Source organism: Vulpes lagopus, chromosome 8 (assembly GCF_018345385.1).
Source record: "Vulpes lagopus strain Blue_001 chromosome 8, ASM1834538v1, whole genome shotgun sequence".
In the NCBI taxonomy this organism is placed as follows: domain Eukaryota; kingdom Metazoa; phylum Chordata; class Mammalia; order Carnivora; family Canidae; genus Vulpes; species Vulpes lagopus.
In genome coordinates this window covers 91,756,158-91,768,973 of record NC_054831.1, presented here as the reverse complement: position 1 = coordinate 91,768,973, position 12,816 = coordinate 91,756,158, and the positions used below count along the sequence as shown (strand labels likewise).

At 38.4% G+C, this 12,816-nt stretch overlaps 1 protein-coding gene across 1 annotated transcript in view; it reads right to left on the bottom strand.

The window, feature by feature from the left end:
* Window positions 1-12,816, bottom strand: part of SPINK5 (serine peptidase inhibitor Kazal type 5) — a 79,435-nt gene that overhangs the window by 15,884 nt on the left and 50,735 nt on the right. Inside the window, exons 19-26 of the mRNA XM_041767289.1 lie at window positions 12,440-12,567; window positions 11,725-11,791; window positions 10,166-10,293; window positions 8,117-8,225; window positions 6,587-6,714; window positions 3,579-3,651; window positions 2,554-2,681; window positions 2,313-2,391 (exon numbers count right to left, since the gene is read on the bottom strand). Of these exons, the coding sequence (XP_041623223.1) occupies window positions 2,313-2,391; window positions 2,554-2,681; window positions 3,579-3,651; window positions 6,587-6,714; window positions 8,117-8,225; window positions 10,166-10,293; window positions 11,725-11,791; window positions 12,440-12,567 (840 nt within the window). The remainder of the gene's footprint in view (window positions 1-2,312; window positions 2,392-2,553; window positions 2,682-3,578; window positions 3,652-6,586; window positions 6,715-8,116; window positions 8,226-10,165; window positions 10,294-11,724; window positions 11,792-12,439; window positions 12,568-12,816) is intronic.

Below are 12,816 nucleotides of genomic sequence, written 5' to 3'. Positions count from 1 at the left end.
GGCTTATTTATCTTTTTACTGAAGTGTAACTGACATACAATATTATGTAAGTTTTAGGTATATAGCATAGGGATTTGACATTTGCACATTTTGCAAAATGGTCACCCCAATAAATTTAGTTACTGTTACCATACAATGTTAATACAATGTTACTGACTGTATTCTCCATTTGTATATCTCCATGACATTTATTCTAGAACTGAAAGTTTGTACTGGGAAGGTGTTCTATATAGATAAATGTTTTTATGACTTTTCCTGCATAGTCGACTATTTGGACTTGTGTGTACACAGGCAAGCTAAGGAATGAATATTGTTTGTGAGCCTCATGCTGTATGAATAACCTTGGGAGCCTCATTGTTTAAAACATATTATCTGGTCTCCACATCAGAACTGGACCTTCTGTTCTAGATGCCAGGAGTTATAAATCTTGTCTCATACCCCCTCCTGTTCCAGACCGGGCTGGCCCCTCTGGCATGGAATCCAGGAGGGGAGGCAGATAGACATAGCCAAGGCTCCTTGAAAATGCAGAAACATGGTAACATAGAAATGCAGCTCACTGAAAACTGCAGGTAGGTACACGAATGTTTAATTTCAAACCCTACAATTTGCCCTGTACATATGGCCCTTATGGGGATGGTCTCCCCCAGGCCTCTCAGTTGGGACTCCAGCCTGGCTGTTATCCACAGGGCTTCCCCAGCTAATGAAGTTGGATGTTGTAAGTACCTGATTTGATGTAACTTTGCCTTATTTTCATTTATTGCCTACTATTACCTTCATCTATGTATATAATCCTTTGCTCTTTTGTTCCTGTTAGGTTTCTATAATAATAATAATAATAATAATAATTAATAATAATAATAAAAGTTTTCTTTCCTTTTTGAAACTGAAACATGACTATTGTAAATCTTTTGTTCAAAACAGAGGTTAAAATATGATGATGTATGTGCTTTGTAAAAAGTTTTACTATGCATATGTAGGTAAGACCATAGCTCTCTTTTTGCCACACAAACACACAAAATGTCTGGATATTTTTCATATATGAATAGAGTATTTTTTGTTCAAAATTTCTCAAATAGATATTAAAAAAGAAAAATAGTGACCAAGATTATAAATAGAATAGACAGCCTATAGAGATCATTTGAAGTGGTATAACAGAATCCTTTCTCAAGGCCATTCATTTACCAAAAAGCATAACAGATATTCCCAACATATTTTTTAAAAAGGAAAATTACTATTAATGGTTCATTTTGTAAGGCAATATAGACCTACTGAAAAATTCCCTCATTAATGGGAAAATTTCCTGGGGAAAATTTATGATTTCTCTTTTCTTTCTTCCTCTCACTTTTTAAAAAGTGGAATAGCTTATTTATTTATTTATGTTATTTTAAAAATAATTTCAGAGGTAGAATTTGTGATTCATCAGTTGCATACGACACAGAATGCTCATTACATCAAGTGCCCTCCTTAATGCCAATCACCCAATTACCCCTTCCCTCTATCTACCTCTCCTCCAGCAACCTTCACTTTGTTTCCTAGTGTTCAGTGTCTCATGGTTTGCCTCTTTCTCAATTTTCATCTTATCTTATGTTTTCTTCCCTTCCCCTATGATGTTCTCTTCTCTAACTGGAGTCCCTGGATGGATTAGAAGAGATTGTGCTGTGCCATATTCTATATGTTAGTGTTGTAAAGCATTAAACATTATTTTTAAAGCCCATATTGAATAGAAGATGGTACTGGAATACCTAGTCAGGAATTTATCATCTGGAGCTCCAAGTTTTTGATATTTGTTATTTTGTTTGTAATTTTGGTATCTATTTGCTTAATTATTTGCTATAAAACTTAAGAGAAGAGGGGTGCCCTCAGCCACTTAAGTGTCCAACTCTTGGTTTTGGCTTGGGTCAAGATCTCATGGATTGGGAGACTGAGCCCCACACCAAGTTCCATGCTCAGTGAGGAGCCTGCTTAAAGATTCCATCCTTATGCCCCTCCCACCACCCATATGCACGTGCTCTCTTTTGCTCAAATAAATAAATAAATAAATCTTTTTTAAAAAATAAAGAAGAAATCCACTTAATAATTGCAATAAGTTGACGACTGTCATTGGTCCTGTAAACACGTGGTAAATGCATCAGAGTTGCTTTCAGGACATTGAATAGAACGCTATTTCTTTGCAAGACCTTGCCATGCTTTGCTGTTCATCATCAAACACACAATGTGTAGGACACAGCAGACATTCCATAAATAGTTGCTGAATGAATTAACCTTACAGCCAAGCATCCAGCTTTAAGTATTAGTTGTCTAACACACACTACCTGGTTTTCATTACTCTTTTCTCCTGTGTTTCTCAAGTTGTCCTCCTCTTTCTTTTTTCTTTCTGCTGCTTCCCTTTCCCTTGAAGAAAAAAATGCAAAAATACCATTTCAGCCAAAGTGAACAAACACCTCATTAATAATTAGATCTGTTTTTAAAAAGAAGTCATTTTCTCAAACTGATGAGAAATTATTATTATACTTCAATATTCGCAATTAAAGTCCCATTTTTGAAAATACTCACAGTTTGTCCTTACACATAGCACACTTATTGCCATGTGTCTTGCCATCTGGACCCCGGACAGGGTCACTTTCTCGGGTGCAGATAAGTTTTCCATTTTTCATTTGGCTTCTAAACTCATCACACGTGTCCTAAGAAGAAGAAAGATTACAGTGTAAATGACTGATTTCACATAGTATTAGGGCTTGAAAATTTGAAGATTTTGATTCAAGAGTCAGGCAGCCACTGACTGGGTGGCTATACTTGCTGGGAGGCAGTATAATGATTTACAAACATGTCAACATTCTAATTCCTGGAACCTGTAAGTATGTAGCCTTACATGGTAAGGAAATATTAAGGTTGAAGATAGAATTAAGATTGCTAATTAGACCTTAAAATGGAAAGATTATTCTGAATTATCTGGGTAGCTAGTGTAATCACAAAGTTTCTCATGAGTGAAAGAGGAAGGCAGGAAAGTCAGTATCAGAGTGATGCAGCCTGAAAACAATTCAACCGGCCACTGAGGATTTTAAAGGTGGCCACAAGGCAAAGAATGCAGGCAGCCTCTAGAAGTTAGAAAAGGCAATGAAACAGATCTTCCTTAGAGCCTTCACAAAGAAACACAGCCTTACTGATGCCTTGGTTTTAATACAATGAGACCCATTTAGGGCTTCCGAACTCCAGAAATGCATGATAAAAATTTGTGTTGGTTTAGCCACTGTTGATAGGAATTTGTTACAGCAGCTGAGCCTCATTCTCCCCATCTACAATATAAAGTTAAAAAATGTATTTGACCAGGTGGTTGTGACAATAAAACAGACAACTATTTATAAAAGTGCTTTGCAATATATTAGACTGAAAGATTTCCATTTGGCATTAAATTTCTACATTGAACAAGTTACTAGCAATATTGACATTTAGGATGGCTTCTAACCTTCTTAGGGCAAAGATCTTGGTTGGCAACAGTGACTCTCTCTTTCCATATTTTTGATTGCCAAGTATTGACTTACAGAAAGACCATTCTTGTCAAAATCTAGTTAATGACTTACCTTTTCTGATGCTGATTCAGTCTCATTTGATCTGTAGCCAGAATGCTTATTTTTTTCCCCTGCTTCTCTTTCCCTGAAAGAGAAAAGAGTCGATAGTCATCCTGTTAGCCCAAACTCAGGTTTGGAAGTAGCCTTAGAGTTTGGGTACCCTAAACCATCTCCTTCCCAGAGAATCTCTGTGCATCCATAAGGCAGACAGCTGCTCAGTTATTAGTAAGGAGGCTTCCTCATCACAGGGTACATAAGGTAGATATTATAAGAAAGTCAACTCAAGTAATTCCAAAGTTCCCTTTATTTGTGTCCAGATTTATCTCTGTCTAACTTCTGCCCTCCAGTCTTACTTCACAATTCCAGGACAAGACAGAACAAGTTTGCTGAATCCATTACATCTTCTCAATATTAAACCCATCAGATATTTAGAGGCAAGTTTCAGGTCTTAAGCCCAGTGTTCATCCATTCATTATAAGTTGTGGCTTTTCATTCTTCACCAACTCACCATTCTAGTGACTTGATGAGTAAGGCAATACATTAGAATATTATTTCTTATAGCATGGAGCCCAAGAGAGAGAAAAGACAAGTAATCTAGAAAGTACCTTAGGATCATGTTGTTGTTGTTGTTTTTAATCTCTTACTTTTCTGGTAAAATATTTATGTCTGTGGCACCCTAAGTTTTTGTGGCTTTAAGAAACACCTGTGAGATTTTTTAAAATTCAGATCCACTGACCATCCCAACAGGTTTACTGTCAATTTCTAGACTGGGACTCTGTAGACTGATTTTCATTCTGATGCAGTTGGCCCAGGATCCAAATACTGCAAAATTCTAATATACTTATCCCTCTTTCAAAGTTTCACTTGGTTTTGTACACAAAACAAACATGTGTATGAATGTATATAACATGAATACATATGTTTTTTTAGAGAGTTCCCTTTTGTGTAGTAAAATGATAGTAAAATATATCCTGAAAATACAAACATATATAAAATCATGACATTTTAAACAAGTACCGTTAGAAAAAAAGGGCACTGGAATGCTTCAGTTTAATGGAATGCTAGTCATAATCATGGCTCTGATCAAAAGCATCCAGTAACTTCTAATCACAGATAGAATAAAATCCAATGTCCTTCTCTTGGGCTAAAATAACCTTATTTGATCTCCCCAAATTCATTTTCTGCAATTTTCCATGCAATAATTTTAAGACATGATGACCTCCTCTCTGTGTCTTGAGCTTGGTAATTTTATATCTTCAGAAGCTTGCATTGATTCTTGCTCTGTCTGAAACTTTCTTCCTCCAGATGTCTAGATGTTTCACTTCACTCACTTTTTACAGGTGTCCCTCACATGTTAGGCCTTCCCTGAACACCATAAACAAAGCAGCAATTTCAATCTCTCTCTGTTGACTTACTATTCTTTATTTTTATTACTATCTGGCCTTGTGCTATGTAGTTATTTGCTTATTTATTCATTATCTGTCTTTTCTATATTTACAGTTCCACAGCAGGAAGTTTGTCTTGTTCATGTGAAGAATGCTTGTCCGTGAGTAGTGCCAATTACATAGCAGACAGTCAAAAATCATTTATTATCAGATCAATGATTTCCAAAGATTGCTAGGTATATTCCAGTTGTGTTGTGTTTTGTTAAATACTCCAGCTAGTGTCTTATAGATGAAACTGATTGTATCAGCAAAAATGTTATCTTCACAATTTCTGCATTTCAGGATCATCATTTGTTCCTGAATAAAATTATCTACTCTTAATATGTGATGCAAAAAGAAACAAATTCATAAGTGAAAAGCTATCTCAATTATATTAATCATATTTGCAAGTGGAAGGTTGCAAAAGAACAACACAGTATAAGCATAAGAGATCACAACAGTTATTATTTATTACTATCCATGCTGATATGTACTACTTACTGAACACTAATGATGGTATTAAGAGTGACAGTTCACATTTATTGCATGCCTACTTTGTGCAAGGCACTGTATTAAGAGTTTTACATGGTAATTCTCATTTAACTTTCAGAAGAAACATTATATGGCTACGATATTATTGTTGCCTCTACCCCCATTATAAATAGGAAACTAAAAAAGTGAAATAACCTATTCCAGATGAAGCTAAATTCATCTGATGCTAAAACCCTAGCACTGCTCTATTCTACTCCCCTGCTTCTATTAAAGAATTTTCAAAATGTGAATGAACTTTAGGCTGGTATTCAGAGGAACCGGATTCTAGTTTCAGCTCTGAAGTTCACTCCCCTATGAGACCTTGAACTTAAAATTTTTTTTCAGCTTTTGTTATCTGTAAAATCCACCATTTCATTTAATTAAATTTTCTCACATGGCCTATGCTATCACAAGATTGTAATTTCTTTTTAAGGAAAAAGGTGTTTGTGTGGAGAAGCATTACATATTATTAAATAGGTATCAATTAAATGCCATAATAGCATTGTGATGTATGCATAAAATTTTAGAACTATGAGTACCCATCAAGGTCACCTGGAAAACTACCTTAATATACAGCAGTGGTTATGTTGTAACACTTGCCTCAGTAACATAAATCAAGCTTGGCTGAGTTGGATTAAAAAGCACTCCAATTCAGTACCATTCACCATGGGAAAATAGAAGAAACATACCCTAGATTATACAATAAATGTGTGGCACCCATATAAGAAACAACCTTCTTGAACTACGCTGCTCAGCTATCCCAAATGACCTTCACAAATTCTGCATAGGATTTAGGTATTATATGTGCTAAAGCACAATTTTCTACCATGATGTACTTATAGGTCACAGAATTATGACAGAAAATGGAGTAGGAATCAGACATTGAGTAGCTGCCATTGCTAGGCCTTGTTGTTCCTCAGAGGATGTAAGGGAAAGAGACAATATTTGGGAATTAACAGAAAGAGCAATTTTCCTGGAGGAAGCTGTAACTAAATGAGAAATAGCCAGTCATTCAGGAGGAAGTGGTGACTATCCTTTAGACTGCCAGTTGAAAGAAGTACTTACAGTATCTCTTTACACATGGTACACTTATTGTTGTAAGACTTGCCATCAGCATCACGCACAGGATCACGCTCCCGAGTACAGCTGAGTTTTCCATTTTGCAATTTGTCCCGATACTCTGCACACTGGTCCTGAAAAAGGAGAGGAGAGTAGGTCTCCAGACTACCTGGGCTATTGCATTACTGTTAACTTTGTTCAGCAATTTGAGTAAGGAAAGTTCTTATTTACCTCCTCTTATATATAACTTCTAGCACTGCTTTCTACAGAGAGGGGACTGGAATCACCCATATTCTAAGACGCCAGTTGTCATGGATAATAATGTTGCTTTTAAGGCTTTATGCAGGGAAATTATAAAGCGGACTGGGACTTAATCGTATAGATGAAGGGTCAGCAAACTAGAGCCTACAGGACTAATTTGTCCTGTTGCCTGTTTTTATATATGGGACTTTATAAATAAAACGTGAAATGCCCTCACTCATTCAGGTATATCTACGGCTGTTTTCTGACAACAGTGGCAGAACTGAATGGAAGCAACACAGACTATACAACTCAGAATGCCTAAAATGTTTGCTATTTGGTCTTTACAGGAAAAAAAAAATCTGACCTCTGGGGTAGGTAGAAGGGAGAAAGGAATGCTGGAGGAAAGTATAAAGTTATGCAAACGCCAAAGAAGACAGGCTCCAGCAAACTCTGAAGACTGACAAAGGGCCTTACCAGCTCTACCCCATGAGAGTGAGGATGTAGCCTCCTTAAGGAGACAGAGAAAAACGGAACAGCCCGAATTTATCAAAGACATATGTTGAGCCTGTGTCAGATCTGGAAGCAAACAGTCTTGATATCCCAAGGTCATAAGAGGAGAGATCAAGCAGCTGTAATCTTACGCAGTGGTGTCCCCGTGCCCAAGGAATTGCTGTCATTCTGATCCTTAAAAGTGTCTCAGGAAATGTGCTAAAAATTTGCCGAAACTATTTTATTCTCTCCTTATAAGAGTACTGTTGAATAAGGGGAGCTAGAGTCCAGTGAGATGAAGTAATTTAGTCCATGCTGCACAAGTCCTACAGGCAGGGGCAGGGCCGTACCACAAACCATCTGCCTCGGAAAACCGTGCTGTTTTATGCTGTCTTGGATCAACAGAAAATATGCCTCTGAAAATATGCCTCAGTGGCTCCACTGAGGGAAAGAGAGAATAAGAGAAAATGAAGAGCATGTGATGCTGATGTGGCACATCTCCATGTTTATACCACTTTCTCTCCTGTGATCAATTATTGGCATGAGAGCCACATTATGTAAAAAGCAGTCCGGAGACTGGGATGAGGTCATTATATTAATTCTTTCCGGGTTTAAAGATGTCAAAATGATGCCCAGAGGGATGAAAAATTGCTGAGTTATCACCCTCCAGGTTGGGGGGAAGCTCCCCTGTTCTTCCAAGGACATTTTCAAACCAGCAAGACGTACGTTCCACTTTACCATAGGCTCTGTCATGGCACCAATGTCCACGGCCACCTGGATTGGGGACATTAAAGATCCTCTCACCTGAGCTTTTCCTTCTCCACCACTGCCGCCACCACCGTGGGAACTGTGCCCAGCAGCATTTCTCTGATCTTCCTCTTCTTTTCTCTTTCTTTCTTCATCTTCTTTCTGGCTGGAAATTAGAAAGGGGGAGGTAGGAATAATAGATTACAGAGAGTGGAGAGCATTTCTGCGAATTCCTCATCCTCTGACCAAATTAGATGTGTATAGAATTCACCAGCATTTACTGAACATCTACCATGTTGCAGGCCCTCCCCTGAAAACAGAAAGACGAATTATGTGGCGACTTTCTGCCTGGAAGAGCTCTCACCGATGTTGAGGAAAACCAACATGTATATAAACATAAGCAAGACCACAGGAGTGATTTATTAGCACTTCATAAATGCTCACTGTGACTCTCCAGCTGGATTTTTCTCAAACACCTCAGAGTCAAGAGATCCAGCAATAATTACCTTCTCCACCAAATGTGCCCTGGCTCCTGGAATCTCTACCTTTCATGGAGAATGAAACATCAGAGCTGTCTCTGCTCCCTACCTCTCAGCTCCCACAGCCGTTGCTGCCACAACACTGATTTCACATCTCACCTTCTCTCCTATTAATATCTATCACTCTGGTTACTGCTTCCAGACTCCTGCAACCCCCCACCCCCACCCCTCCACTTGTAGCATTTGGAATCTTAGTCCCTTTCTTCCCTTTTTTCCCTTTTTTACTGCTCACACATGAATCTTCCCAAAGGAACCATATTTATGCCACTTACTCTCCCACCTGAAAAGCTTTAGCAGCTTCCCACAATATATAGAATCAGCTTCAAAATCCTCAATCTAGCATCCAAACTCAGCTAAGTTGTACCTAAACTAAATGACTTGCTCTTTACTGTTCATACTGTTTCCTTAATTTTAGAGCTTTACCTATGCTTTTTCTTTCTTCTCTCATCTGTTCCTGGGCTATTCACATCTTATCCAAATCATAAAGTACAATTCTACTACCCTATAAAATTTCCTATTAACTCTCCCTTCTCTAAAGTACCACAACACATTGTATACATCATTTATCATTTAGAAATTTCTCCTTCATATTTTTAAAAGATGTATTTATTTATTTTAGAGAAAGAATGGGAGGAAGAGGAGAGGGGAGGGAGAGAAGCAGACTCTTCAGAGTGCAGAGCCCGATGTGGGGCTTGATCCCAGGATCCTAAGATCATGACCTGAGCCTAAACCAAGAGTTGGATGCTGAACTGACTGAGTCATCTGGGTGCCATTCCTCCTTCATATTTTATTTATTTTTTTTTTTTAATTTTTTTTTAATTTTATTTATTTTACGATAGGCACACAGTGAGAGAGAGAGAAGCAGAGACATAGGCAGAGGGAGAAGCAGGCTCCATGCACCGGGAGCCTGATGTGGGATTCGATCCCGGGTCTCCAGGATCGCGCCCCGGGCCAAAGGCAGGCGCCAAACCGCTGCGCCACCCAGGGATCCCCCTCCTTCATATTTTATTAACTTGTACCCATGTCTAATCCTTAGTCAACTCTATGGTTTCTGAGAAGACTATTTATGTCATGCATTAGTGTACAATCATTATTCAGATTGCACATTGTAGATGTTCAGTAAATGGATATTGAATGACAGAAATATTTTATGTGTACTTCTGAGATTTGCATTAAAAACTATTTTTCATTTTGTGAAAAATGTGATATTTTCAAAAATGTAGGTAGAAAAGTTATCTTCCCAGAGGTAATTAAAAGATAATCTAGAGAAGGGATCCATCAGATAGCAAAGGACTTAAAATTTTATCAAGAAAATATTGTGATCTATTAATAGATAGCCTTTACTTCAGAATTTATTGAGCATGTAATACCCTAGTCATATATTGTCTATTTCTAGAATTGTGAATCTTGGCTTCTATAAGGAAAGATTTGACTGAAAATACTCTACAGATAATCATTTCCTCCTTTCATATGTAAAGAAAAGACAAACACAATAGGTATTATCTTCCTGGCTCTCTGCATCCCTAACTCTGCCAACCCACAGCAGGAACTTCATTTGTGCACTCACAAGACAGCTTTACACATGGCACACTTGTTGCCGTGGGTCTTGCCATCTGGGCCACGCACGGGATCATTTTCTCGTGTGCAGAAAAGATTTCCATTTTGTACAAGACTCCGAAATTCACTGCATGTATCCTAAAGGAGGAAAAAAGGCAAAAGCATTAGTATTTTCTTATAAATACTTTATTGGGTTCCTTCCAAGTGCTTTCTAGAAAGAACAGAAAATGACCTATGGATATTTTTCTTCCTGGTAATTGTCTCATCTCATTCAATTCCTACTAAACATGCATGGCTTAAAAAGAAGTTTCTCTTTTTTTTCCCCTTGTGATCTAGCCCCTAAATCCAAACTGAATCTGCACTCACATGTAAGTAAGAATCCCTTAATAAACTGGGTTCTTTGAGAACTTGGCCACTCATCTTTGATGGGGGGTAGCAAATGACCACAAACCTGAAAAAGACTACTTAGAATAAGTCTTTTCGAAACCAAGAAAATACTATCCCAGATAACTCACGTGCGCAATGTATTATTTTCCCAAAATTCTGGTACCAGAAATAATTAAAGATAGAACACAACTGATGTGACCAAATGTGGCCATCCAAAGCTGCATAGTGGGTTAGGAATAATGCTTGATTTGGCATCTGGTAGTCTATATTTGAATGCTTTTGTTTCCATTTTTCAACTTTGAGAACTTTGAAATAGGAAGATGTGGATTATGATGTCAATAATCCCACTGCCTTTGTTTTTGTTTTTGTTTTAATATTTTATTTATTTATTCATGAGAGACATAGAGAGAGAGAGGGGCAGAGACACAGGCAGAGGGAGAAGCAGGCTCCATGCGGGTTGCCCGACAACGTGGGACTTGATCCAGGGACTTCAGGATCATGCCTGGGGCCGAAGGCGGTGCCAAACCACTGAGCCACCCGGGCTGCCCTCCCACTGCCTTTGTAAGCAAGTTATTCCTCTCTCAGGATTTTAAATCTTCATTTAAAAATATGAGAATGAAGTAAATCAAATGTGTGCAAGCTATGGCCTGAAAGCAAAATCTGGCCCATCACCTAGTTTTGCAAATAAAGTCTTATTGGAACACAGTCATGCCCATTTATCTGCATATTATCTACGGCTGCTTTATAGCCACAACAGCAGAGTTGTGACAGAGACTGAATGGCCACAACCTAGAATGTCTACTATCTGGTCGCTTAAGAAAATTTTATCAATTCCTAGACTAGATGAACCTTGAATTCTCTTACATAGGCTTTCAGTAATTCTATGTTGTTGTGGTTATTTTATTTTTTTATTTTTATTTTTTTATATACTATTTTTAAAAAAGATTTTATTCATTTATTCATGAGAGACACACAGAGAGAGGCAGAGACACAGGCAGAGGGAGAAGCAGGCTCCATGCAGGGAGCCCATGCGGGACCCGATCCCAGGTCTCCAGGATCAGGCCCTGGGCTGAAAGCGGCGCTAAACCACTGAGCCACCTGGGCTGCCCTGTTGTGGTTGTTTTATAGAGAAACTGCAAAACCTCATCATTCAGTGTAGTATTAATCTTCCAGGATAACTACCTTTTCAGCTTCTCTCTTAGCTCTTGTTCTGGATTCAGCTTCTTCTTTTTCTTTTGCTTCTTGCTGGCTGTTAGAGACAGGAAGGAGGAGAATCACTCCTAGCACCCAATACATATTATCCATATTATCCTAAAGGGGAAAATCTCTCTAGATAGAAATATCCCTTTACTTCCATACCTCTACCAACTGAACTTGGGAATAGGAAGGTAAATGCACACCTCTCCATATTGTTTTTTGTTTTTAATGTTGCTTAAAGAATAAGACACACGTGTCATGGCAAACCAGTAAACAAATTTTTAGCACTACTTTTTTCTGGAAAATAAAGATATTGTCCTTCTCCCCAGAAAGCAGTGAGGGTGCTTGAAAATATTGACTAGATGTTAGCAAATGTTCAATGTGTTAGCTCCTAACGATCACATCTTTGGATTATTCGTGGTAGTATATACACAGAGAACAGGTATCCCAGGTCTTGTATGCCATTAACTCAGAGGAATTTGCCCTGAGCACATGGAACAATTCATGTACGTTTTAGAAAATGGAGAATACCTCAAAGACATGCACCAAGTATATGGCTTTATAATCATAATTCCTTGTGCTCCATGCAGAGATAGCTTCCATATCTACTTCCTGGAGAAAACCTTCAATCTGACCTCCCTTGCCTGTGCCAGGCCCATCTCCTCCCACATGCAGCAGCAGTGGCTGCTGTTCTACTCACAAGAAGGCCTCACACATAGAGCACGTGTTGCCATGCATTTTCCCATCTGGGCCTTCAATGGGGTCATTCTCTCTGGTGCAGGGCAGGCGTCCGTTTCTCACATAGTTACGGTATTCACTGCACAGCTCCTGCCAAATGAGCGTGGATTTAAGAATTGGGTAATGAAATACTGGAGACCGCCTCCACTTACCCCTCTGAAAACTATACTAGAATGCCCCCCAAACATAGTGGATACATCAAAATGGTGATGTAGAAGGTCAACCCTAAGTCAAGATGCTTTTCAGAGGCCTAGCTCACACATTTCTGGAATGTAAAATTACTGCTACCGATCTGTAGAAAACCTGCAAGCCAACTCAAATATGATTCTGGGCTAGGTA